The sequence below is a fragment of the Ceratotherium simum genome, chromosome 3 (genome assembly GCF_057802395.1).
Source record: "Ceratotherium simum simum isolate JZ-2026a chromosome 3, ASM5780239v1, whole genome shotgun sequence".
NCBI lineage: Eukaryota > Metazoa > Chordata > Mammalia > Perissodactyla > Rhinocerotidae > Ceratotherium > Ceratotherium simum.
In genome coordinates this window covers 24,860,507-24,887,111 of record NC_141902.1, presented here as the reverse complement: position 1 = coordinate 24,887,111, position 26,605 = coordinate 24,860,507, and the positions used below count along the sequence as shown (strand labels likewise).

At 47.8% G+C, this 26,605-nt stretch overlaps 2 protein-coding genes across 5 annotated transcripts; both read right to left on the bottom strand.

Annotated features, from left to right (window-relative positions):
• Window positions 1-7,902: 7,902 nt before the first annotated feature.
• On the bottom strand, window positions 7,903-18,203 carry RBM23 (RNA binding motif protein 23). 4 transcript variants are annotated; one of them, XM_087423807.1, is made up of 14 exons: window positions 17,793-18,201; window positions 14,202-14,278; window positions 13,481-13,602; window positions 12,930-12,977; window positions 12,647-12,820; window positions 12,344-12,397; window positions 12,070-12,187; window positions 11,825-11,977; window positions 11,602-11,739; window positions 11,142-11,207; window positions 9,420-9,615; window positions 9,221-9,331; window positions 9,045-9,129; window positions 7,903-8,955 (listed from the first exon to the last, which is right to left on the bottom strand). In XM_087423807.1, exons 2-14 carry the CDS (start codon window positions 14,265-14,267, stop codon window positions 8,952-8,954), a joined length of 1,335 nt encoding a protein of 444 aa, XP_087279933.1. In that variant the 5' UTR covers window positions 14,268-14,278; window positions 17,793-18,201; the 3' UTR covers window positions 7,903-8,951. The 4 variants fall into 4 exon arrangements, with proteins under 4 accessions (XP_087279933.1, XP_087279943.1, XP_087279940.1 ...); XM_087423817.1 differs by lacking the exon at window positions 12,930-12,977 and having other exon boundaries at window positions 17,793-18,202; XM_087423814.1 differs by lacking the exon at window positions 7,903-8,955 and having other exon boundaries at window positions 9,041-9,129; window positions 17,793-18,202.
• Window positions 18,204-19,292: 1,089 nt separating this feature from the next.
• On the bottom strand, window positions 19,293-26,386 carry PRMT5 (protein arginine methyltransferase 5). Its single transcript, XM_004421243.3, has 17 exons — window positions 26,237-26,386; window positions 25,466-25,584; window positions 25,072-25,157; window positions 24,770-24,904; window positions 24,261-24,373; window positions 24,075-24,124; window positions 23,694-23,857; window positions 23,064-23,225; window positions 22,827-22,904; window positions 22,672-22,730; window positions 22,462-22,584; window positions 22,201-22,376; window positions 21,548-21,657; window positions 21,204-21,297; window positions 20,899-21,015; window positions 20,623-20,687; window positions 19,293-19,846 (listed from the first exon to the last, which is right to left on the bottom strand). Exons 1-17 carry the CDS (start codon window positions 26,344-26,346, stop codon window positions 19,694-19,696), a joined length of 1,914 nt encoding a protein of 637 aa, XP_004421300.1. The 5' UTR covers window positions 26,347-26,386; the 3' UTR covers window positions 19,293-19,693.
• Window positions 26,387-26,605: the final 219 nt, after the last annotated feature.

Here is a 26,605-nt window from a genome sequence, read left to right as displayed (position 1 = left end):
CATCTGGGATCCGAACCCGCAAACCCAGGCCACTGAAGTGGAGCGTGTGAACTCAACCACTAGGCCATGGGGCCAGCCCCCAACTACCTCTTGAATTTTTAACTATGCCATATCTTACCTGTTCAAAAACTAAATAAAATAATTTAAAACGAAACAAAGCCTTGGAGTTCCAGAGAAAGAAGAGGGACCAAACAGAGAGTCCTGGGGATAGGCAGATGAAGAAGGCGGAGAGGCAGCCACCACAGACGCAGTGGAAGAACTAGGATTACGTATGTAGTGGCTACTGCCATGGGAGGAGGTTTTTCTAGAGAAAGAATACTACCAACGGTCAAATATGTCAAGGGGGGAGGATGAGGAACAAGAAGGCCGAGTGCCTTTCATGTGGCAGAAGCTTAAAAAGTGCATATTGAAGATGATGATGGCAGGATCTCCCCATGAGGGGAGCCACACACACCACAAGCCTCCCTCCCCCCAACTCAGCCAGTCCCATCAGCCAACCCATCTGTGTGTTCCCTCCAGACGCCTACAGGGAAGAGCTCAGAACAGACGGAAGCTGAAGCCATGCTCCTGCCAGACTTGGGAGAGGTGAGGTCTCCTCTGAGAGCCAGGCCATTCCTCTCCTCTCGCTCCCTCTGATCAAGGCCAAGTAGGGCCAGGCTGCTTGATCTGGGCTCTTGTGAGATCAGTACAGGGCTGGGGTCTGAGCTGCCTGTGCCAGGTGAAGTCCTCTCTGCCCTCTTGCTCCTCTTAAACACTGCAATTTTGTCTAAGGGTCTGTGCTCTCTTACTAGCGCAGCCCCTGCCCACACCCCTACCTCCACTCCCCCTGGCCCATAAGGCCTCCTCACTGGCCGAGAGCATAGACTATGTGTGCTTTCCCCTGCAGGGCCAGAGGTGAGGCCAGTCCTGTGTCTTGGAAGGTCTCCCTCTTCTCTGGGCCTCTGCTTATGGTTGGGCCATTAGGCCCTGCTGCATCTAACCCTTTCTAGAGAGAGAGGATCAGGGGCTCTCCTCTTCTGAAAGGCTGCTGGAGCCATGGAAGGACAGTTCACAAGTCTTCTGGGTTAAACCTTCACTCTCAGAAAGTCCACCCATACGTACATCTTTTTATTAATCTAACATAATTCCAATCCACATCAGTCAAAGTAAATTTTTCCTGGACATTTTTATCTTTCATCCAAACACTGGTTGTTCCTCCAGGTACTGCCACATGCATCACTGTGATAAGCCCTATGGGGAAAGCAAATACAGAGAAGACGCTATCCCTGCCCTCAGGGAGCTTACAATAGATCTGAAGAGACAGGACAAGGTGGTGACAGCACTCTCATGGCCGAAACAGCAGCAAACTACACCATAATCTGACTATCTAGCACCATCATGTGCTCTAAGAATCTCGAAGAATGGAAGAAACAAAATTTAGAAGACTTATATTTGAGCCTGGCCCCATGGCATAGTGGTTAAGTATGGCGCACTCCACTTCAGTGGCCTGGGTTCGTGGGTTCAGATCCCAGTCTCGTACATACACTACTCATCAAGCCATGTTGTGGCGGTGACCCACATACAAAAGACAGAGGAAGATTGGCACAGATGTTAGCTCAGGGCTAATCTTCCTCAAGCAAAAAAAGAGGAAGATTGACAACAGATATTAGCCCAAAGCGACTCTTCCTCACCAAAAAAACAAAAACAAAAACAAACAAAAAAGACAACTTATAGGGGCCAACCTGGTGGCATAGTGGTAAAGTACATGTGCTCCGCTTCGGTGGCCTGGGGTTCACAGCTTCGAATTCATGGCATGGACCTATGCACCACTTAACAAGCCATGCTATGTATGGTAGGCATCCTACATATAAATTAGAGGAAGATGGGCACAGATGTTAGCCCAGGGCCAAATCTTCCTCAGCAAAAAGAGGAGGATTGGCAGCAGATGTTAGCTCAGGGCTAATCTTCCTCACCAAAAAAAAAGACGACTTATAGTTTAGGAACTGGGCTTTGAAGGATATATGTAGGCTGTAGATAGATGGGGGAAAGAAGGGAAAAAATTCCTTGAGATGAAACATGAGCAAATGCACAGGAGAAATGGTGGGCAGCCCACCACATGATGAGGTAAAGACCCTCTCTATATAGAAGGCAGCAAAATTTGGCTGGATGGTGCAGCCAAGTTATCAAGTGGCCCAAAAACCAGACAAGAGCATCCTGCTTTTTAATCTTTTATCATTTGGTGGCTCTCTGACAGATAAGCTCAAGGTACCTTTTCATCTATTTGAATCTTGATGTCATGCCTCCACAGCTTGGTGGCCTTGTATACTCAAGATGTGAAGGCAAATTCAGTGGGGTCTTGCAAGTGTTTTAGTTAGCACTCAGGCCCACTATTTCTTGAAAGGAGGTCTATGGACAAAGTCATTCAACCTCTCTCTCTGAATCTCAGCTTTCCCAACTATAAAATGAAGATAATATGGGCCGGCCCGGTGGCTTAGCGGTTAAGTGCGCGCGCTCCACTCCTGGCGGCCAGGGTTCGGATCCCGGGCGTGCACTGACGCACCGCTTGTCCGGCCATGCTGAGGCCGCGTCCCACATACAGCAACTAGAAGGATGTGCAGCTATGACATACAACTATCTACTGGGGCTTTGGGGGAAAAATAAATAAATAAAATTAAAAAAAAATAAATAAAATAAAATGAAGATAATAATCCCTACCTTGTAGGATAGTCATGAGGACTAAGTGAAAATGCAAATATCTTTGTAATTTGTCCAGCATTAAACAAATAAGCAGTGGAAGTAATGTTTTTTGCAAGCTGTGTCCTGGTGCCTTATTTGGGTACCCAGGCAGCTTGTGAACCTCTCTGGAGACACAAATTTAAGTTGTGGTCTGGGGCTGGCCCCGTGGCTTAGTGGTTAAGTGCGCGCGCTCTGCTACCGGTGGCCCGGGTTCGGATCCCGGGCGCGCACCGACGCACTGCTTCTGCGGCCATGCTGAGGCCGTGTCCCACATACAGCAACTAGAAGGATGTGCAACTATGACATACAACTATCCACTGGGGCTTTGGGGAAAAAAAGGAGGAGGATTGGCAATAGATGTTAGCTCAGAGCCAGTCTTCCTCAGCAAAAAGAGGAGGATTAGCATGGATGTTAGCTCAGGGCTGATCTTCCACACAAAAAATAAATAAATAAATAAGTTGTGGTCTGCATAGTCCAACGTGCCTCTCATAGGACTCACAGGTAACCCATTATTGGATCTGTTGTTTGGGGAGAAAAGAGCGGAAGATTGGCAATTGAAACATAAGTGATAGGGCCGGCCCCGTGGCTTAGTGGTTAAGAGCTCGCGCTCTGCTGCTAGCGGCCCAGGTTCGGATCGCAGGCGCACACCGACTCACTGCTTCTCCGGCCATGCTGAGGCCGCGTCCCACATACAGCAACTAGAAGGACGTGCGGCTATAACATACATCTACTGGGGCTTTGGGGGGAAAAAAATAAATAAATAAAATTGTAAAAAAAAAAGAAACATAAGTGATGGTATTATACTGCACAATTTTCCATTTTTTTTTCAAATTATAACTTGTCTTTAGGCAGAGAACCTGTGCTGATTTAAAATACTTATTCGGAAAGGAAAATGCCAGAATAGGGCCAGGTTTAGAGACCAACAAAGGCAGGTGCTATAGGAATGCTTGGGGGAGGTTAGGAGGGACGCTAAGTAAAGGGCTGTAACAGAGAACGCGCTAGGATTTCCCCCAGCCAGCCAAAGCAAACAGCACCAGGCACCCTGAAGGCATCTGGGGGGGCGGTGCTCATCTTGATTTTTCAAAGCCATCTGGTTGTAATATCATTATAGAGTTTCTGGCATAGAAAGAGACTGGGCCAGTGGGATTTGTTTTCCTGAAAGCTAGGCTGGTTGTATGTGACCTGGGACCTTGTGAGCCTGGGATTTTAGCCTAGGAATAATTAAGGTTTATTTTCACCGTTGCCCCACCCTCTTTCTCCCCCTGTAAATCTTTTTTTTTAATAATTTTATTTATTTATTTTTCCCCCAAAGCCCCAGTGGATAGTTGTATGTCATAGCTGCACATCCTTCTAGTTGCTGTATGTGGGACGCAGCCTCAGCATGGCCGGAGAAGCGGTGCGTCGGTGCACGCCCGGGATCCGAACCCGGGCCGCCAGTAGCGGAGTGTGCGCACGTAACTGCTAAGCCATGGGGCCGGCCCATGCCCCTGTAAATCTTGAACATTCTCTTAAGTTGGGAAGGAGAAGGAAGCCAGGTACAAAGTCAAGTGTGTAGGCATCCAGAGGAATGGGAATAATGATGGCTGTAGTAATGACAAGCTAGCAAGTTCTAAGCTGTCTACATGTATCATTTCATTTAATCCTCTTAACATCCCTGAGATACGTACTATTGTTATTATTTCGTTTTTACAGATGAGGAGTCTGAGTTAGAGAAGTAAAACCTAAGCTTACTCAGCTGGTTTGTGACAGAAGAGGGATATGAACCATGTAGTGTTGCTCCAGAGTGTGACCATCCTGCTACAAGGTTGAGGTCCCCTGGCTTGGTTAGGCCCAGGCTTCGGGAGAAGGAGGCTAATTCTCAGCACCACTCATTCTGAACAAGCAGGCTTCACAATACTTGAAAGCTCATTGAAGCTCCCCATCCTTTCTGGATGGCAAGAGCTTGACAAGTCTCTGATTTCCAAGGTCATTGTTTCCCCTTTCTGAAATCCAGCACTGACTGGCTCCTTTCCAGTCTTCAGGCACCTCATCCATCTACCCTCAAAAATAACTGCTTAATGGCTCTCCAGTAACTCCAGCCAACTCCTTAAGGGCTTTGGATCATCTGGGACAGCTAACAGAACTCATCCAACTTTTAAAAGTGATCTGTGATTAGCCCTTTCCTTGCCTCCACCTTCCCACATGATCTAAGTTGGTTGGTCTGCTTCACCTCACACTCACAGAGCTCTCTCAAGCAAGGGCACACTTTGAGAGCAAATCAGTTCTAGATACAGAGTGCAAAACTTGGAAGGGAGGAGAAGGCATGTTTGAAGCCAGAAGATTCAGACACACAGTTTCTCAGACCAGAATTCCTTTCCTGTATCCAGTCATGACTATTGACTTCACCTGGTTGCCAAGGAAACATCAGTCTCTGGAGGATGGCAGGCAGCACTTCAGACAGAAAGCATCACAGGCTACCATGGTAACACCAAAAGGAATAAAGCTGCCTCCTCTCTTGGAGGAGTGAGGGGGGAATGGACAAGGCTGCCAGGGAAAGCAGACTAGAAGGGACTGCCTTTGGAAAGCCTGGCTCTGATTTGAACAGAGGGATTAATTCAATTCAACAGACACATAATATGCGCAAAGCAAAGCAATAATGAAAAAGACATGTCTCTGGCTGGCCTCATCAGGCTATAAAATCTAGCAAGAGTCTACAAAGAACTCTAAATAAAGGCAGAATAAGACTTATAATAGGACAAAGAATATTGAAAAGGGAAATCAACTCCAACTAGGAAAGCTTCAGAGTCTTAAAGGACAGGATTTTGAACAGCAGAAGAGGAGCAAGGAGAGTAAGATTAGCAGACATGTAAGTGGAAAAACTCCGGCTATACTGAGAACTATGGGCAGAGAGATAAGATAGAAAAAGTGACACTTGCCCAGGACTCCTAGGCCTTGGCTCCCACAAGGGTGCTGAGAGGCAAGTGAAGATTAAGATCAAGGGATCTGAAGCTAGACTGCCTGCATTGGCATCCCAAACTGGCTGTGTAATCACAGTGCAAGTTATTTAACCTCTTTGGGTATCAGTTTCCTCATTTACAAAGTAAAGATAAAAGAATCTACCTCAGAGGGTCGTTGGAGGATTAAACAATTCATTTAAAGTAATTAGACCAATGCCTAACCCACAACAAATCCTGCGTAAATGTTAACAATTATCATTATACCCTCTCCTACCACCTCACGTCTCAGAACCAGGATCGCCCCTTCTCACTGTCCAAGTCTGACTTCCTGATTATCCCCAGATCCTTCCCTTAACAGAGCAAAGAGGAGCTGTGATAGAATATCTCCCTTCAAGTTTTTAATTCATTTCCCTTCATCACAAGTGCCAGGACTAAAGATTCAAAGGTTAAACCCCTGCTTCTACTGGTAGCTCATGTCTGGGGGTTGTTGGAGCCTAAAAGGTAAGCAGAATCCCACTGTCAAGAACACAGCAGTTTAAAAAAACACCACTGCCTTAGAGAAGACAGCACAGGCTATAAAGCCAAAAGTCAGGTGAAAATCCCGTTTAGAACTGAGGACCAGTGGGCAATTCTAACTATGCTGGGAAAGGAACTGGGTCACAGTCTCACCTCTATCCCGCCCTAACCACCATGCTCAGGCAGGAGAGGTTGAGCGAGGTTTCTTTTACCTTAGGCTGGGTCCAGAAGCTGTTTACTGGCCCCTTCTCTCCACTCCAACCACCCCCAATAGAAGGATGAGTAACAAGAAGGCACTGAGTCACACACACGCAATGACACTGTTTGTCACCCACTAGATGCTGTCACCTTATATGGGTTAAGACTAGAGTAGAAGTTGTCTTAGCTGTATCCTCACTTCCACCATTGTCTCTCTCCCAGCAAGAGGCTGTATAAGGAACTAAATACAGGGAGCAAGGAAGGATTCAGGTGGAAGGAATCAAAGTGCAGGAAGGCCAAAGTAGCTAGGGATAGGAACATAAGGACACCAAGTAGAGATGGGGGCCAATCTGAGGCTGGCACGCGGGCAAGGCCTGTAGGCATTTGTAGTTCAGAGGAGTTCGAGACTGCCCTACAGAGGCCTGGTCCACAGCCTCAGGATGACTAACAAAGATGGGCCACATTGTGCTCCTCAGGATGCATCGGCAGTCAAATCAATAACTGCAGGGAGACTGGGCCACTGCCAGCTGCTCCTACCTAAAAATAATGCATCCTCCTCCCCTTCCCCCAGGTGCAGAGAGCAAACTAGGATAGGGAAGGGGTGTGGGTGGCAGCAAAGAAAGCAGCAGCAGCAGGTCAGACTACAGCAGCCCAGAAGAATCAAGAGCTAGTCCTGGGTCCCAGTGGCCTTTTATGCCACAAGCAGCTTCAAGTACTTGATACTTCAGTGTTACAAGCAACCCTAGAAGCTAACATCACCGATAAGCATCACTCTGCTTAGAAGTCTGAGAGCTGACAAATTAAAATCTAACAGCAATTATCCATATTTTTAGCATGACAATGAAGTCTTAACATCCTGTTGCCATAGAGACCAGTAAAGAACGGAGGAGCCCCACAGAGCCCTGCCCCTGAACCTCAGACCTTCTCCTCTTCGTTGGTCCCTAGCTGGTAAGCCAGGTTCTGACCCAGGTCCCTTGTGATAATCCTTAAAAGCAGGCAAAGGAAGGTGTGCCTCCCCTTCAGCAGGGCCATTCCTGAAACACTCAGCTCCCTGGAATTCGTTGGTCCCAGGCCTGTGTTGTCCCAGGCAGAGCCACATGGAAAGCCCGAGTTGAGGGACTGACCAAGGACCAACAGCAGACTTACGGCCTAAGGAGCCCTGAGGTATGAGGCCCAAATCTCTGGGATTTCTACTACAAAGACCAAAGGCAATACGGAGGCCAATGGTAAGAATGGTGAGCCTAGACTGCTTCTCTGGTACTTAAGCTCTTCAAGACCATCAAACGCCCCAGAAGAAGGTGCAGAATGCGCTACTGTCACACTGCCATCTGGTGGAGAGACAAGAGCCTGGAAGTCTGTTCAGTGGGCAGGTAGGTTTGGAGACAGTCAAGATGAAGAAAGATGGAGGAAACCACGGGGCCAAGAGTGTCATGCAGATACAGATGGGGAACTCTGCCCAGGTGTGAGCCTTCCCAACATTTTTCTTTCTAAAGAAAGTTAGATAAAACAAGACTAAAATAAAGGAAAGAAAACACAATGGCATTACAAATGTTTTATATCCCTAGAACCATTCGTGGTTTTGGCTCATTAGAGGTTAACATCAGACAGACACACCAACCGGCTGAGACCACACACATACGGACAGTAGCCACCCCAATAGCGGGGTTTGCCTTTTGTACAAAGTTTATATATATATATATATATATATGTATATTTATGTACACAGACACAAGGGTATAAAATCCAGTGAGAAGGGCTCACATGTCCCCAGCTAGGGGCCAGGAGCAGCTTTAACAGCTGGGGTTGAGCCCACGGTAGAGGCACATAGGAAGTGGTGGAGAGCAGCAGCCTCCCCGCCATCCTCCCACCCTGGGCCAAAGGAAGGACAACTACACAAAGGAAGACGGAAGATACTGGAAAGGTACCCCACCTTTCACTAAACTCCTGAATGCCCCTAAGACATCCAAAATGCCTGGCAGGATAGATCATTCCCACGCATCCCAGCAAGATGCTGAACCCACAGGAGGAGTTCTGGTCCCAAGTTGAGGTCTAAGGCAGGCTTCACAATGCACATGTCCATGCTCTCTTCCAGGGCCCTTGCAATGGCAAGCCAGCACCCTCAAGGTTCACCCCCCCCGGGTCCTCTTGGACCAGAGCTCTTAAGGGTTTTCCTTGACAGACTGTAGGGTAGAGGTATAGGAAAAGGAGAGAGATTAGTTCCTTCAGTTAATGCGCTATGGCCTTCCCAACAGAAGAGGAATCAAGGAATCACTAAGAAGTGGTTGGAAAGGGCAATGAAGGTCATCGCGGGAGACGATGTACATGGAGAAACAGGTCTTCAATGTAGGTGTAGATTCTGTTCTCTGTGACCAGCAGCTTTGCTCAGCAGAGTCCATTCCCAGTAGGGCCATGGGCAGGAGTTCTTCTTGGTGTCTAAGGGTGGCCTCAATTCCCCGAGAGTCAATGCCCATGCCCTTAGGATGGCGTGGTCCACAAAATGAAGAAAAGAGGCCATGGAAGAGTAGATGTGGAGAAGGGAGTGGCAGGACCCAGAGGCACAGGGAGGCAGTGTACTGCACCACTGATTTACCTGTGGCAAGGAGAAGAAGTAAACGGGAAGCCAGAGGAAGAAATATTTCTTGAGCTAAAGAGTAAAATGAGCTAGCTCCTGAGACTCACATGGTCTGGGGGGTAAAGAGGCTGGAAAGCTGGAAGCACTGCGAGGCGATGGCCTGGGAGGCAAGGTTCAGAGCCGGAGTCAGAGCTGGAACAAAGAGAGGCACAGTGAGTGAACACAGAGCATTCCTTCTTTCCAGGTCCCGGCCCTTCTTGCCCTTTCCCAAGTCAAAGTCTACCAGTCAGAGCCGCTGGGTTCAGGGCCCCCAAGGGAACTGCTCCATTCAGTTGCAAGGCAGCAGCTTGGGCGGCAGCAGCAGCAGCTGTGGTTGGCAGCTGGATTCCAGACCCTAAAAGAGAAAAAAAAAGGTGGGGCTAAGTCCCAACCCTTGACCTAAAATTCAACCCCATGTTCTTCACTCTGCAGAGAAACTCTACCTTCTGCCAATTTGGCCATGAGCTGCAAACGGCCACCTGCTGATCCCAGATCCAGCTCCTGGTCTCCATCAGGAAAAGTGATGTCTGTGTTACCATCCGGTCGCTCAGTCACATGGCCAACCCTCATAGGTCGACCAGCAAGCTCAAAGCCATTCAACTGTTCCAAGGCCCGCCGGGCACACTCGGAGTCAGAGAACTACAAGAAACCCAGGCCATGTCAGTCACCTCCTGGCCACAGACATGCTCTCAAAGCCCCAGTAACACTACTAGTCCTACTATCCCAGGAAAACTGCATGCTCACTGTGGCACAAACTTTTCTTTCCCAGGGAATGTGGCCTAAGATCCCCATTCCCCCAAAATGGTTCTCTGAAAAGGTCTTTTTCCAACTGACTCAATGGCAATCATTTTTCAATCTTCCAGCTCCCCTAAGAGCCTGACAACGCAAAAAGTCTATTATCTGTCAGGAGCCTAGCCTGACAGGCTGTTTCACAAATGGGCATATAAAAGGGAATTAAGATAGGCTGAGAGCCAAGGCTCCTGGGCTTTTATTTCCGCCCTTAGGACTTGTAAGTTTCAGATCTCAGTCAAGAACCTGGAACTCCAGGGCCCAGCCTTACGCAGGAACCTACCCTGGTGTGTTGTGAGCAAGACTGCACCCCCACCCCCACCCCAGTGCTGCTGACTCAGTGACCTGCTGACCAGAGGGCCTCTACTCTCTAGTCCCTTTCATCAGCAGCACTAGCAGCAGCCTGGCATAAAGAGGATTCTTGGTGTGCTGTTTAAGTGTCAAGGGTGTTGCCCCAAAAGGCAGGAACACAAGGGCAAAGAGGCCCCAGAGAAGCCTTTCGGCATTTGAGTCACAAAGGGAGCTAGAAAAGGAACTTGCTACCATGAGCACCCCAGCTGGCTTTGTTTACTCTGGCACTACCTGCCCTAGTGCCTGGCACGTGGTACTGACACTTCCTAGGCAGCTGGTGTGGCTGGCCTGCCTTTACTGGATACCTCTGAGGTGAGCAATTCCCGTGGTAGAACACAACCTACCTCCCCTCTGCCCTGCAGGCAACTGTGGGGGTGTATGCTGCCTGGATTGAGCCCAGAATACATTAGCTTCTATCAGACTTTGTGGCTGGCAGCCAGTCCTCAGCCTGGAGTCACATGGGGCTGGAAGAACCAGTTATGGGAATTGGAAACAATTTTGTTGGAGTGTCAGGGAAAGGTGAAACTTGCCCACTATTAGGTGGCCTCACTAATCTCCCTATAGTGGTATTTAAATATAAAGACACTTCTCAGTGGAAAAACTGCTTCAAACAGGGTAGCACCAGAAGCAAGTATAACTTCCTATTCCCACCCCTATCATGAAAACATACCAATTCTATAAAGCACATCTCTAAAAGCCCATACCTTACCTCCCTCATGCCCCCAACCTTTTAGCTGCAGCCTTGAATCATAACTATTACCCAAAGAGCAAGATGCAGCACCAGGGAAGCTGGACGAACTCCTGGACACCCCCATACCAGGGCCACTGACAGAGTGTAGGAGCAAAGCCAAGATCTCAAACAATGCACTCATCTCAAGGGGCAGAAGGCTAGTCCAAGCTTCAGGCACCAGGGTTTATGGGTCATTTAAAACAGTTCCTAAAGGAGGAGGATGAAGCTAAGCTGCAAAATCAGACAAGTGGACAAACTCAAACAAAAATTAATAAGTTAAAAACTACAGACTCACCGTAATGAAACCATAACCTTTAGAGCGGCCCGTATCTGAGTCCTTCATCAGGACAATATTATCAATCTGTAAAATAGGGAGAAATTAATAATACCTTTTGGCCAATCCGCACCTTTGATCTTTCATACCCAGATTGTTCTAAATCTCTCTAACTTTCTAGCCACCAATTACATCTCTCCAAATCTTCTTTTAAAAAGAGTCAAAGGCCCTCTCTTTCCAAAACACCTTTTCTGACTAATCTTACTTAATCTAGATCTCATAATCTGATTTCATGGTGCCTGGCTCATTTGTCCACTGAGCAGTATGAATACAGAGATGGAGCCTAACTCTCCCAGCATGGACCACATACCCGTTATGAGGCAGGCAGTGGGTTAATCACGGTTAGACAGAACAGAGAGGTATACTCACTCTCCTCACTTTTTCCAATTCCCTTCAGAGGCTTCCCTCACTTTCTACTCACTTTGCCAAAAGGCTCAAAGATGCCCCGGAGCATGTCCTCGGTGATATTAAAGTGCAAGGAGCCCACATAGAGGCGCATTGGCCCACCACTGCCCTTCTGCAGGTTGTTGGCCATGGCTGCCAGTCGGTTTTTCTCAGCCTGGGGAAGGAGGAAATAATGGGTCATGTCCCACACCTCCTACCTTCAACTCCATCTTTTCATGTCAGTTTCTTAGCCTGCTCACCTGTGAAGCCTGTACAATGATAGGCACTCCCAACAGGCGCTGCCCGGTCAGCCCAATGGCCAGTGGCACAGACTGGATTTCACAGAATTCCACATAGGCGATGCCCTTAGAACGACGTGAGTTCCGATCTGAGATGATACGTACATCACGAACCTATCCAGAGAAGAAAGGAAATCCTGAGTTGGGCAGAAAGGGGAATGGATAGAAGATGGGCTGCTCAGAAGAAAACTAAGGGGGCTAGTTACCTTGCCAACAGCAGAGAAAAAGTCCTCCAGGTCTCGAGGCCGAATGCGGGCAGCTAACTGCATACAGAAAACTGTGCGGGCGTCACGCTCCTCGGGACTCAAATTATCAACTGGCTCCCTAAAGAGTGAGTACAATTTGCTGAGACCTCCCTTCTCAATACTTGGTCACTGTTCACCTGCTGGCCTCAAGTATTACACACTTGTGTAGTTTGGCTCAAACAGCTTTTTATTCATACCTCACAATCCCTAAAAAAAGTGCTCATTATCCACTCACCTGACTGGGCTCTTCTCTCTGAAATGAGGACTTTTACTTTGTCCGTACCTACGCCTAGAGAACAGAGAACAACAAAACTGAAAATCATGTCACCCAGCTTTATTCACATTGGTCCAATGCTGGGTCTTCCCTCATGAGAAAACTAGCTTCCAGCACCCCATCTCACATGTGAACAATACCGACCTTCCAGTAACGGATCTCCTGCCTACCAACAGGTTATAAGCACCCTCCAGCAGAGATCACAGTGCACTTATTTTACTCAGATTACAATACAAAGGTGATCTTATTAGCAAAAGGCGATACCCAGGGGCAAGTGGTGGGCTCCTGTAGCGCACACGATCCTCACGACGCCGGTCCCAACTCCGTGACTCACTACTACGTCGACGATCCCAGCTACGGCTGCGGTGACGACGCTGCCGATCTCGACTCCAGCTCCGACTGCTTCTCCGCCTATGCCGATCCCGGTCTCGACTACGACTGGAGATGGAAATGACTAATGAGTTTGTTAAAGAACAAACCAACCTCTTCTGGCCTTTAATGTATAGCTTCCCCTGGTATCTGTCCATTTATCCCCAGAACGACTGACCTGCGCTTTCTGTCCCTGCTTTTACTATGGCTCCGACTCCTCCTCTTCCTGTGAAAGAGAGTGTAAATTCTTACTACTGAGAAGGTTTCATGGTCTCTCACAAGGAAAAGGAATGACACTAAGCCCAGGGCGAAACAGAAAGCAGTAAAAGACCAAAGCCCAGAGGACAATCTGGTGGTAGTTCACAGCAACTGCACACCACCAACTTAGACACAGCCCTGAATGCTGTTAGGGAGCTGAAGCAGCCATGTCCCCCAACAAAGCCAAGCAAAAGCTATTTCCAAAAGCTGCTATTTCCAAATCAGAGGTCTTCTTGCTATCTTATTCAAGTGGAATATGTCAATGCTAGGACTGATTCACAAATCTAAACTAGAAAGTGAAGACTAGAAGATCATTAAACCTAGTCACCATTATGCCCAGGACCCAGTGGAGCCAACCCTCAAAGTCAGGAGTTTTATGAGCAACCACCTCCTCGTTCTGGCTGTTTCTCCAAAAGATACCACTGTTTCCCTTCCCCAAGTTGCCAACCCATTCCTTCATGCCACACTCACTTGCTTGCCTCCCCACTGGCGCTGCTCCCACTGGTAGCATTGCCACTGTTGCCAGTGCTGCTGGTGCTATTGGTGGTATTGCTAGGGCTGTCCTTTTTAACCTCTTTCCTTTGCTGCTCATCCTGTGGGGTTCACCAGGAAAATGTCACAAGGTACAAGGTGGCAGACACACAGATTCCATTGGGCAGAGAAAGAACAAAAGTGGACATGAAAGAAAGCTCATGAAATCAAAGCTCTCAATTATCTAACCAGTTTTTGAGCACCTGGATCTCCTAACAAAGGGAGTAAGAGAGGAAGGGAAGAAACTACCCAAAAGAAGAGATCACAGTGACAGATTCTGACGTCAAAACTTTAGCTACCCAACATCTGTTCTACTGACATTTCCCACGAGAGCGAGAAATGAGTTAGGTCTGAGGTACACCAACTTTCTGTGTCATTGAGAGCTATGAGCAAAGCACTCCTTCCCATGACATTATGTGGCCCCACACCCCCAGTTTTTGGAGCCTTCTCTGAAGGCATGGCCCTTGAGTATGGGTCTCCCGCAGGGCTTACTAAAAGGCAATGCCTTTTATGAATAGCCACTGTATACTATGTACATTTACATAAAATTCTAGAAAATGTAAATAAGCAGGGAAAGAGGATTTACAAAATGTTGTAACTGATGATCCACAACTGCTTTTTCTTACTAACCCAATTCCAAGAGTGAGGTGGGGAATATTACCTCCTCTTTTTTATAGGGAGCCTCCAGCATGGCCTCAATCACTATATCAAAGTCATCGGACGCCATCGTAGCAGATCCTAGGAGAGGACATCAATATATAAGAACCTCATTTATATTGTTCCTCCCCTTCTGGCTCCCCACATTCCCTCCCCCCTCCAAGCAACAGACTTCAGGATCTACAGTTCTGTTTCTTGAACTCCAAAGGGATCTTATTGGCTGCTGCTTACCCTAGGTTTATTCTTGCAGCTTACAGATCTGAACTAGTTGGGCTTTGTGGCTTAGAAAAGGTCAAGGGTCTAGAAGGAACTGAATATCTAAGTAGAGACAAAATACAATACAGACCCTGTCCTGTGAGGAGAAAACGTAGGTACTCAAAATTACTATTCACTTTACGATGGACACTAGGCCTCCATTCTACGGTTCAAAATTCTGAATAACTGGTTTAAACTTCAATCATAGAAACAGGCACATATTTCCAATAAAAAAGTAAAAAATCAGGAGCAAAACAAAGCAACACCAGAATAATGCAGGTTTGCCCCCCTAAGCTCTTCCCCACAACCCCCACCCAAACACCAACAATTAGGGGATTTATCATTAACCATTTTCTATGTTATACCAACTAGAGTTTAGGTCACCCAGAAGGATTATGATTAAGACAGGCTTAACTAATCCTTCTTTGAAGCCTTTCTGTCTAGGCAGGCAGGGTAAGACTTCTCACCTCCCCCAGGCTTTCACATCTCCCAAATCTGTCCACCACAGGTCTATGAAGTAAGAAAAACTGGGGGTTGGGGGGGGTGGGCCAGCCCGGTGGCACAGCTGTTAAGCGTGTGTGCTCCGCTTCCGCGGGCCAGGGTTCGCAGGTTCGGATCCTGGGCGCGCACTGATGCCCCGCTTGTCTAACCCATGCCGTGGCAGCCTCCCATATAAAGTGGAGGAAGACGGGCACAGATATTGGCTCAAGACCAAACTTCCTCAGCAAAAAAAAGAAAAAAAAGAGGTGGATTGGTGTAGGATGTTAGCTCAGGGCTGATCTTCCTCACAAAAAAAAAAAAAAAAAAACCAGAAGATACCAAACAAAGTCAATAGGATAAATTATTCAAAAATCACTTATCTGAAATTACTGATATACACAGCATGGATGAATCCCAAAATAATTATGCTGAGTGAAATAAATAAGACAAAAAGAGGGTACATACTGTATGATTCCATTTATATAAAATTCTAGGAAATGCAAACTAACCTGTAGTGACAGAAAGCAGATGAGCAGTTCCCTAGGGAAAGAAGTAGGTAGGGAAGGGCTAGGAGGAAAGGATTACCAAAGGGCACAGGAAACTTTGGAGGGTGATGGTTTCATGGGTGTTTACAAAACAAAACCCATCAAACTGTACACTTTAATGTGTACAGTTTTATTATGTCAGTTATAACTCAATAAAGCTGACCAAAAGAAAAAAAAAAATGAACTGATCTGAACAACTTCTATCCAAAAACTCTAATCACAATCAGACTTTCCATATCCACAAGAGCTTTGTGCTCTTTAAAGCAGCTAATGCATCATCCAACAATGCTGCCCCCAGAGCCTATAGCCTATTTTATTTTTATTTATTTATTTTTTGTGAGATCAGCTCTGTGCTAACATCTGCCAATCTTCCTCTTTTTTTTTTTTATTTTGCTGAGGAAGACATCTTCCTCCACTTTATATGGGACGCCGCCACAGCATCGCTTGCCAAGCAGTGCGTCGGTGCACGCCCGGGATCCCAACCAGCGAACCCCAGCCGCCGCAGCGGAGCGCGCGCACTTAACCAACCGCTTGGGCCACCGGGCTGGCCCCCTATTGCCTATTTTCATGATTTAACAATATAGTAATATAAAAATGAGTAATATTAAAATTACATAAGTAATATAAAAATAGCAGTAATCATTACACTTCTCATTTACAGTACCTAATATTTGCTAGACACTGTGCTAAACACGTCATAGAGATAAGATTCCTGGAAAGAGCTTAATAAAAATTACTTGGAGCCAAATCTAAGACTTAAATGGAAATAAAACCGAAATCAAACAGATGTGTCTAAAAACCAGTTAATTCAATCTCATATAATAATAACACCTTTCACTTATTTAGCAATCAAAGGTAATATATGCTAAAGGCAGATATCAGATCCAACACAGATGAAAAAACAGGTTTTGTGAACTGCTCAAAGTCACAAAGGTAAAACGGAGGAGCGGACTCTTGATCTGAGGTCTTCTCAAACTCTGTCCCTTTCAGTCCTTTTGGCTGCCAAGTCTATAAGAATTTTCTAAGTGTCATAAAGGTCCTCTTTATTTTTTACAATCTGTTTTTTCCTCACCAAATGAAATGCTTCTGATTTCAAGAATTGCTCTTTGTTGCGTGCTAATACAGGGCAGGGGTAACAACGGGCACATAAAAACTTTCACTTAAGTTGTTACATGAACCCCCATGTATGGAGTCAACTTTTCACTCAGAAACAAAGCAATGAATCTATTTAAGCATACACATATATACAACATGAGCACATTTTGAAACCTGAAATGTCACTGGGTTTCATGTACGTTTCTAGATGTCCTAAAAGCAGTACAGTCCCAAATACTACGCATTTTCAGGTTGGTAGTTTTCAAACTCTCTCCATGCCCTAACTTATGGGTCAAGGCCCATTCAATCCCATCCATTAAAACGCTATAGTGCTTTCTTCCATCCCTGCTCCAAAAACTGCATTAGAGGCCCGCAATCAAGGCAGTGCCTGGACCTTGTCACGGCACAGCCAAGACCCAAGGTCACACTGCTCAAGGAGCAAAGGAGAGTGCAGAACCACTGTCAGCCCAGCTCAGGTAGAATTCACCAAACGCTCAAGACCCAGAGATGATGGTAGCGCCATCTCCTGGGTCTGGTCACTGAGCTGGGCACAAACATCTCCAAATCGAACACAGCTGAATTAAGAACAGCAACAATGAGAAAGATAAAAACATTCTTGTGTTGTGTAACAAGCCAAGGATACGCTTTAAAAAATGGTCCTATAAGTAACCGACTGGCACCATTTTTGCGAGGGCCGTTGTCCCAGTGCTAAAACCTCCTATGTGGCCTCATTATACTGCTCTACCGCGACGCAATGTGTGGTCAAAAAAAGAAAGAGGGAAAAGCTCATAGTCGCCAACATAGCGAACATGAGTCTTCTAGAGACTGAAGATTGAGAAAAATCTCAATTCCCTCATCTCTCTCTTTGAGTGGTGGCACTAGGGGCTGAAAACCGATCCTACGTGCTCCCTCCCCAATAAGGGAGACCTACACGTCAGGGCTCGGGGACCTGGAAAGGGATCCAAGTCACTGGGATCCTTGAAACAGCATCTTCATGGGTAAAGGATGTAGCCAGAGGGTGCCGATCCCTCAAATCACGCCAGTTAACTACATTTAGGTAACGAACACTCCAGATTAAAGTAAACACAAAAATTTAATTTTAAAAGTACGCCTAATCTGCTCTTGACGCCATTTTCTGCCCGTGACGTCAGGGGGAGGAGCCGTGCGGCAACGTCACGCACAGGTGACGTCGCGGGGGACCGGGTTTCGGGGTTTCTCACCAGTTCCGGGTCCCCGCAGGGGGGTCCCGGTTTTCTCCGTTCCTTTGGGTGTGTTGGGGGGCACCAAGCACAGCTATTTCCCAGTCTCAGCAGTAAAAGCAGCACTGCAGCCGCAGCTGCTCCTCTTCTCGCAAAATGGCGGCAGCTCCACTCTCTTCCAGAACTTTCCCCAATCTGCGCAGGCGCTGAAACATTCAGGCGGTGGAACTAATCTCCCCGGTTTCGTGGCAACAGTCCAAAATACAGCTTTTCATTGGCCAAAATCCTAAACGCGGGTGGAGCCAAACTCAAATGTTTCGTAGCAACCATCAAGTTTCCATTGATTGGCTCACCTCTCCGAGACTCAGGGACAGTGGCAGCGTCCCTAGGCGGCCGCCCACCGCTCTCATTGGTTAAATGACTTGCGGCAGGCGTGGAAACCGCGCAGAGAACACGAGGGAGCGACTCTCCTACCGCGCGCCCGGTGCTCAGGCTGAGTAGGCCCGTGCCGTGGGCGGAGTCACCGAGAGGTACCACTGACGTCCTTGGCTGTCCCCACTCTCATTTGTCGAGGGGGTCACGTCGGTCTTAACCCGGGGCAGCTTTGTGGAGAGCACCTGCGTTTGTCTCACATCGGGAAGGATGCTGGACTCCACATCCCCATTCTGAGCGGGCTTTCTACACAACCCTCCCGACCGCCCCTTTCCTGCCCTCGGCGCTTGTGACCTGGGAAAAGCAAGTGTTGCTACAGATTTGTTTTATTCCACACTACGCCTTATTATCACCTGGTCCTATAGCTCACATACCTTCAGTTCAAATCGGTGCCCCCCCCCCCCCCCGCAAGGGTAAACTTGAGACAGTTTCTCAGGTGACTCCTCGGGCGCAGCAGTAAGTGCTATCAGCCCTCTAACCAGAAAGAAGGAACTGATGCGCACCTTCACATTCCAGGGGCTTCCAGAACCCCCAGAGACTTCAGCTGCCTAATAGAGCTGTCAGAAACGTGGCTGGTTATAACATGGAGAGAGCTACAGTCAGAAGACCTGTGATCTAGTCCTGATTTGAATATTAACTTCATATCAAATTCCTCCTCTCTAAAATGGAGAATTGGACTAGATGATCTCTTAGGACTTCAAACTCTAACCCGGTGATTTTATTCAAACAAAATAGGTGACTTCTTGCTGGAGATGCCTGGATGGCTTCCAGTTTCTCTCCCAAGAGGTAACAAAGGAGCTGGCAGTGCAGCAGCTAAGAAAGGTGGAAGGGAAGCTGGCTTCACTCACTGCCCCCATCTTTCTCCATGGTGGCAAACTATGCCTCATCCCCAGAGAAAAGCCTAATCACAGGTCCTAATGGACAAGACCTCTCTAGTTGGTCAGAAAGGCCTATACCCGGGAGTCCAAGAGTCACCGCCAAGCTTCCTAAATAGGAAACAAAGCTATGCCCCTTCGGGTCTTCGATAAGGGCACAGATCTGAATAAGTTTAAGTCAGGGGTGGGAAAACAGAGGCAGGGGGCAGCAGGGTGGGAGCAGGAAAGGCCATAACTTCACTTTATTTGTATTTCCCCCCACACAAAACCATCAAAACAGGAACAGAGATGGGCAGGGAAAGGGCTGAAAATTTTTTCAATCCACACGTTCTCAGGGCTATTCCAGGAAGTGCCTGAGGCTGAGTGCCTGTCAGAGTAGCTTCAGATCCAGCACTAATTCCTCACACCCTGGCCTGAAGTCTTCATAGATTGGTGGCTTGAGCCCTGCAATTGATTCTCATCCTTTGCCCACCTTGACGTAAGGTAGAAAAGCAGACTGAAATGCTCCTCTCTGATGGGCAAGGGGAATCACAGCCCACGGATGTACTGCACCTTCTGTGCTATAGGAGCAGAACCTGAAGCTGCTTCCAAGGCTCTGGACACTTGCAGGCCAGGCTAGAGGCCAATGGTGTATGAGCGGCCTGTGGGGTTGTGAATAGCAGAACAGACTGGTGCTGTCACAGCCCACTCATACCACACCTTCTTGGAAGTGCTGCATCGCCAGAAACGCACACAGATGGTCTGGCCTTCACGTACCGTAATGGGCTGCTGTAAGAAGAAAGATAGCGAGGGTCAGGGTGGAGCTAATGAATTATATGTGGCAATGTCTTGAGCTAGGTGTGGAGATAAAATGATAAAATATGATGTTCCAACCCTCATGAAGTTTATTTGAAGTCTGTCAGAACAAATAATCAAAAGTGTGACAAGTGCTGTGAACATGCACAGGGTGCTATGAAAGGGAACGCTAACCTAGTCTAGGAGGTCAGGGAAAGTCATTTGGCAATAGGAAGTTTGAGGAGACCTGGAAGATAAGTTAGCTGGGTGAAGAGATGAGCAAAGAACTTTCCAGGCAAAGGAGAAAGGTGTGAAAGCCTGAGGCAGGAAAGAAGATGGGGTAATAGAGGAACCAAAAGAACCCACAGGGCTGAGCAATGTAATCAAGGGGACAGTAGCTGAAAAGGCAGGCTGAAACTAGATCACACCAAGTCTTATAAGCCATGTTCAGGATTCTGACCTTTATCCTAAGGGCAGTGGGAAGGCAGTGAAAGGTTTTAAGAAGGAGAAAGATATGATCAGATTTGAGTTTTTAAAAGATGACTCTTGCTCAAGGTAGAGAATGGATAGAAGAGTAGCCAGAGTAGATGCGGGGAAGCTAAGTAGAAGGCCAGTGCAGATATTCCAATATCTATGACAAGGATCCAAGAGCATGTGAGAGTGGTAGAACGTGGGTCATAGCCAGGCATCATCCTGGGAGAAGGGAAGGGGCAGAACACCAATGGCGGCAGTTACTACTTAACCCATGGAGTCTTAAAGGCATTTCCTACCTTAATGGGGAAGAGGATGGGAAACCATGAGAACATCCCAGGAGAGTGAGTCTCTGGACGGATACCTGTGTGGACAAAATAATAAAAAAACTGAGGTCTCCATGACTTTGCTTTTTGCCTAGGTCGAGGGGAGTCCCTTCTGTGAACACAGAACAAGTAATCAAAGATCCCCATGCACTGATTCCTGGGCTCCCCGTGACTCTAAATGAAACATGTACATTAGCTGCCCAGGTAGCGTACTCTCATACCCCACCACCCACTGCCCCGGACACTCACTCAGAGTGATATCCTGATAAAGCACAGTCTCAAAGTAGCCTGCAAAGCCATGCAGCACTGTGTTCACCTCCACAGGAAACTCCAAGGTGCAGTAGCGATTGTTGTCAATCATAGGATCTGTCAGGGAAGAGCTGTGTGGGTGACGAGGGGCCAGGAGCCCTAGACAACTTAGTGTAAAGCATGAACAAGAACCAGGAAGGGAAGCCTAGATAGAGCAGACCCAGGACAGCAAGGGAAGAAGCCAGGAGGGTGAGCTCTCCCCCATCCAGTCATGTCCCACCCAGGACAGCCCTGCAGGAACCCACCTCTGTTGGGATGGCTGAAGGTAAAACAGGGCTGGGGTGCAGACAGCTGGTGGAAGTTGTGCAGCCGTACCACATAAGGCATCTCAAACTGGGCCTGTCCCGAGAGACAGAGAGCAAGAGTTAGAGAAGACAGGCAAAAGATACCTACTTCCTCAGGGAAAGAAGCTCAAGCCTCAGGGACACAGAAAGAGAAAAAAACATAGTTTCACTTCAGCCACTTTCCCACATCCCCAACTCCTCCTTCACCTCTTCATCTTCTCCAGTGGAAGAAACAGTTGATGCTAATATAGAAACATAAGAGGACTAAAGAGAGAAGAGTCCTCCAGAAGAGACTGACTCTTTACCTCAGGGTCACGGTCCTTTTCCCGACAGGCTCGGACCTCATTGTACAGCTTGGAGGAAGAGATAGGAGCCAGAAAGGAGGTGTACTCCCCAGGGATGCTTACACCGTCATCTGTGGAGCAGGAGGGTCACATTAGTTCCCAGGATGGAAATGGTGTGTCTGTACTAACTGAAGGTTCAAATCTCCCACCTCAGAACAGACCCAGGCAGCTCCATGTTGTCACATTCCCAGACCAACCTGCTCCCAACTCCTGCCACGGGGGATTCCACTTCTGGGTTAATTTACAGAGTCACAAAAGATTAAAACTGGAAGGAACCTAACATATTCTAATCTAGTGGTTTTTAACTTTTGTAGGGTCACAAAGCCCTCTGAGATCTTGATGAAGCTAAGCCCAAGGTACATATCATGTCAGCTCAGCAAGTCCAGACTTCAGGTTAAGAGTCTCTGCTCTCATCCACTCCCTTCATTTGCAGATGTGAACACCAAGGTTCAGAGAGATTACTTCATTTGCTAAAGGCACTGACCCAAGTCCAACCCATGTTCCCCTAAACCCTGTAATCTCCTCCTAGGCTGCTGCCCCACCCAATCCCTGCCCCCAGCCTTCCCAGCATTAATAATCTATTCTCTACTCAGTACACCCCAGCCTGGAGGCACCTTTTAGGAAGTGCTGGGCTCCATCCAGGCACTCAGGTGACAGTTCATTGTCAGCGAAGGAGCCCAGAAGCTCACTGACAATGATGTCTGCTTTCTCTGGAGCCACCCATTCCCGCATGTCCGATGAGACTACTGTCACCTGGCTTCCCCATTCTTCAAACTGCCAGTTCTCTAGCCTAAAATAGAGATGATACAGGTGAGGCACTGGTAAGAAAAACTGGCACTGGGGACACACTTCCCAGCAAAGAGGTTGCTACTCACGTGACCACAGCGTTTGGGTTCTTCTCCACAGCATACAGCTTTATCCGCCGGTCAGCCTGCTTGGCTGCCCGTAGGGAAGCATTCACCAGGGGTCCCCGGCCTGCTCCCAGCACCATTAGCACCCTAAGAAAGAGAGGGGAAGAGTCAAGCTGACTTGGCATACAGAGCAGTAGGCATGCAAACCTCTGGGATTGTGCAGAGAGCACTCACTGGACATTGGTATCCTTTTCTTCGTCTGGCACTCGGTCTAACAGACATTTATAGATGGCCTAGGGGGAAGGAAAGGAGACCTCGTGGCTATAATCCCATCTTCACCCAGGTCACCTCAGCCCTGTGCTTGACCCAATCTGGGACCCACACTGTACCTGCTGGTATTGAGAGTATTTGATGGGGTCCTTTTCAAACACTTCATATGTCTGAGATTCCAGATTGTCCATCAGTGGCTGATGAATGAGAAGAAAAAGGCAAAGTTAGCCAGTTTCTGGCAAGGACAATGCACCAGAATACCAAAACCTTCCCATTGCCTGCTGAGCTTTGGTAGGATTTTAGGGCACCTACTCTCAAGAGACATTTTCCCCCTTCTCAGTGTACTCCAGACCCACCTGGAGCGGGGACTGCAGATAGTCTTCATAGCCCTTGGCAAACAGTTCGTAGGCATTGGGTGGAGGGCGGTTCTGGCTCAAGTATTCCAAGTACTGGAGGTAGGAGCAGAACTCCTTCTCTGAGTGGTGGTTGGTGCCTGTGATGATGAACTGCACCTCCAACTGTGAGAGAAATCAGACCCTCAGACACAGTCCTCGAACCAAGATTCTGGAATATTACCATCGTTTATGGCCGCAGAGCCCTAGCATAAAAATAAGGCCCAGATCAGCAGTTCTCCAGTCCAACAAATACCTTTAAATACCAACAAAAGCAGCATGAGGCTTCAGTGAACTTATAAAGCCCTCCTGTGCCATAAAAGCATCATCCTGGCTCAAAGGACCTCAAGGATCCTCTCTGTAATTTCTTAAATGAAACCTTCTGCGAAATTTTCATGAGATCTGGTTCCTTTTGAAATGTTTCTGGGGCTCCTACTGCCATTTTCCTTTCTGCTCTCAAGACCCGCAACTTTGCTGAAATTGCTCTTCAGAAACCAGAGAGGAGAAGGGTCAGCCCCACAGGAAAAAAGCATCATACGTATGTGAATAAGGCAAAAGGATTAGGTGGAGCACCTTTAGAAGATAACCACCCACCTTAAGGAGCCGGAAGATCAGCCTCTGGTGCATCTTAGAAAGAACAGGAAATCCCTTCTTATTGGTCAGGAAAATGCTGGTGGGGAGAATGGCTGCTTTGATGGGCTCCCCAAGCCAACGATCGATGACATGATTAGACGGGAGGTCAGCCCCAATTTCAAGAGCTACACAAGGGAAAAGAAAGACCCATCAACCACTGCTAGGCAAGAAGGCTTTCCTTGCTCTTTTGTGCAAGATCTGTTTACTCCTTAAGAGCAAGGCAGACTGAAGCACAGAGAAAGCAGCAAAACTGCCCAGCAGCCAAGTATACATGAAACTCCTGATTCTTATTCACAAGAGGTCAGAGAAGGGATACCCATCCCAAGACCCTCGTGGACTTACCCACTGCAATCCTCTTACTATAGTCACACAAGGTCCGGAAGTTGTGCCACCTGTCCAGAGTTAAATACAGAAAAATACAGTCAAGTATATATGGCCCACCAATCAAGGAGACCTCCCTACAGGTTCTACTGGGTACTTCCCCTCACCCTACCCTTTGCCCTGGTACAGCAGCAAAAGGAGACATACCACATCCATGTCTTCTCCTCTCCACTATACTCCTCCGTGTGTGTAGTGGGTGCATTCTCAATTATATCATCTCTCAGGTCCTCTGGTGCCACCAAGGGTACCCGCATCCAGAACTGCACATGAACAAGTACCCTATTAAGAACTCTATTTTGAACCCATTGGGTCCAGAATGCTTCCTTCAATTAAAAAGATCTTGATCCAGATCTCGAGTTAGTCCCTTTATATGCTTTTCCCAATTTGTGATTATTTCTTGTGTATATCCTTATGTAAATATCTGCCTTGTCCTTTATTCCAACTGTAAGTTTCAGGAAATAATTACATATTCTTATATATATAATTTATAACTCTCTGCTTACCACTTTTAGAGGGGGTGCAAGCAGTACTGACATTTCAATTCTGCTAAATGCACCCCTTACTGAATGGCTAAGTAAGCAAGCCATTACTTACTTAGTACTTAGCACAGCCTGACTACCATAATACACAACAGGAAAAGAGGCCCTCAGCCATACCATGGAGGAGTGGTGGCCAGTGTGGATGTGGTTGGTCAAAACTCTGGCCAGGTTTGTGTTATCTTCCTGATTTAGGGGCAGCAGGAAAGCTGGAAGACCCAAATATGCCCCAAAATTCAGCTCCTGTAACATGGCCTGGAATGAAGATCAAGAGGAAAAGATTAAGAGCTAGCAACTCGAATAGGTTTAATAGTATATCAGATTTACTAAATTATGGGGGGTAAAAAAACTGCTCTCCCCACCCAGCTTGGTTACAGACCTGATCTTTAAAAAGATCCAGTGGAGAGGTCAAACAGTCTTACCGCCTCTGAGTTCCTGCGAATCTTCTCCACTTTTGAGTCTGGATGAATCCATGGAGAAAGCTTTCCCACAATTAGCGTATTCCAGTCTGCACTCCCCCACCCAAGAAAGACAAAGACTGAATGAGGTTCAGCACTTTACTCCTTCAATTTCTAGTTCTTAACAGGGAATAGAGAGTAGAGATGAGACACAAAGCCTTTTCCTATCACAGATACAGGATAGCCTGATGCAGAATAGGGAACTAAGGCTCTAAGGTAAGCAAGGAGAAAACAAGTCATCTATATCTCAGGGACTAACCAATATAGCCAAGTCAGGAAAGAAGGAGAATGAGGGCACTGATAAAGCAGAAGTTGTTACTGCCTCTATTAATTAAGGGGCATATGGGATGGTCCCTACCCCTTCCTGACAGCAGTAGGTCTGATCGTGTCTGGGGGCCCGGCCGATTCTTAGCAGGTTCCTGAGTGAACTCCCTCTTGAAACGCGGGTGGAAGACAGGCATGCAGAGGAAATCAAACCTACAACCGCGACAGACCCAGAATCGTCATGTAAAGAGAGCAGCAGTGCCCAGAGATGCAAGCAACTGGATTAGGCTACCTCGATCTTCCACAACCCTTTCAGCTGCCATCAGTCCACCCGACCGGACTGCTGAGTTCAGCCCACCTTGGGGCATATCACTTCCGCTGCACTGTGCCTCAATGTCCCCCCAGAACACAGCCATGGGAAAGAGTAAGGAGAAAAAATGAAAATCCACTCCAAGTGGATTTTCTACTCTGCTGTCACTGGTTTCCCAGGACTATCACATCCAGATCTGCCCCACTACTGCCCATGCTTCCCCCTCAAGGTTCATCTCTTCTCCCTAGCTTCCTAACACTCCCATTCTCAGACGATAATCTCGTTCTCCAGGGCCCTGGAGCTCTGAACGCCCCTTTTGAATTTACCTGACAACTCCCCCAACTTTTGACCTCAGTGACCATCTGCCCCCAATAAGTTTTTTTTTTCTCACGCTCCAGGGCCCGAGGCTTCTCCTGCCAAGGAGTCACGATTTCTCCCGCCCTCATCTTATCCACTCCGACCCCCTCACCCCTGCCTCCCGGGGATGACTTGTCTGCCCCTCTCCTTCCCCGAGTTCGGACTCCGCCTTCCGCTCGCGGAAGTCCAGGCCCTCACCCCTGCTTGGCCACAGCCCCCAACGTGTCAGCTATTTCAGGGACGCAATTGAGGTCCCTCCCGCTGGACACGCGGCTCCCACCGGCAGCTCCGACCGCCATTGCCGCCATCTTTCCCCTCGCGCTGTCCACGCCGGGATTCCTCGCTACTGGCAGCCAATCACAGAACCGAAAAAAAGCCCCCAGAAGGCGGGACGAGTCGTCCTAACAACCAGAGCGTCTTCCACGGCTGCGGAGCAGGAGGCGGAGGGGTGGGGAGTGGCTCCTCCCGCCAATCCGCGGGCTGCCGAGCGACGTGCGGCGTGGCTCCGGCAGACCCACCAATCTCAGGGGCTGGTTCTCAACGAACTTCAATCTCCCATAATGCTTC

Excerpts from the sequence above, each read along its gene's own strand:
- RBM23 (XM_087423814.1), bottom strand. The coding sequence starts at position 14,267 with ATGGCGTCCGATGACTTTGATATAGTGATTGAGGCCATGCTGGAGGCT. Across the intron at positions 11,978-12,069 it reads TTTTCTCTGCTGTTGGCAAG|GTTCGTGATGTACGTATCAT; the intron begins GTAACTAGCCCC and ends TTCTCTGGATAG. Across the intron at positions 9,130-9,220 it reads GAACCCAGCGGCTCTGACTG|CTCTGACTCCGGCTCTGAAC; the intron begins GTAGACTTTGAC and ends TCTTTGTTCCAG.
- PRMT5 (XM_004421243.3), bottom strand. The coding sequence starts at position 26,346 with ATGGCGGCAATGGCGGTCGGAGCTGCCGGTGGGAGCCGCGTGTCCAGC. Across the intron at positions 23,226-23,693 it reads TGATCTTCCGGCTCCTTAAG|TTGGAGGTGCAGTTCATCAT; the intron begins GTGGGTGGTTAT and ends TTTCTCTCACAG. Across the intron at positions 22,905-23,063 it reads ATCTGCAGTCCCCGCTCCAG|CCACTGATGGACAATCTGGA; the intron begins GTGGGTCTGGAG and ends CTCATTCATCAG.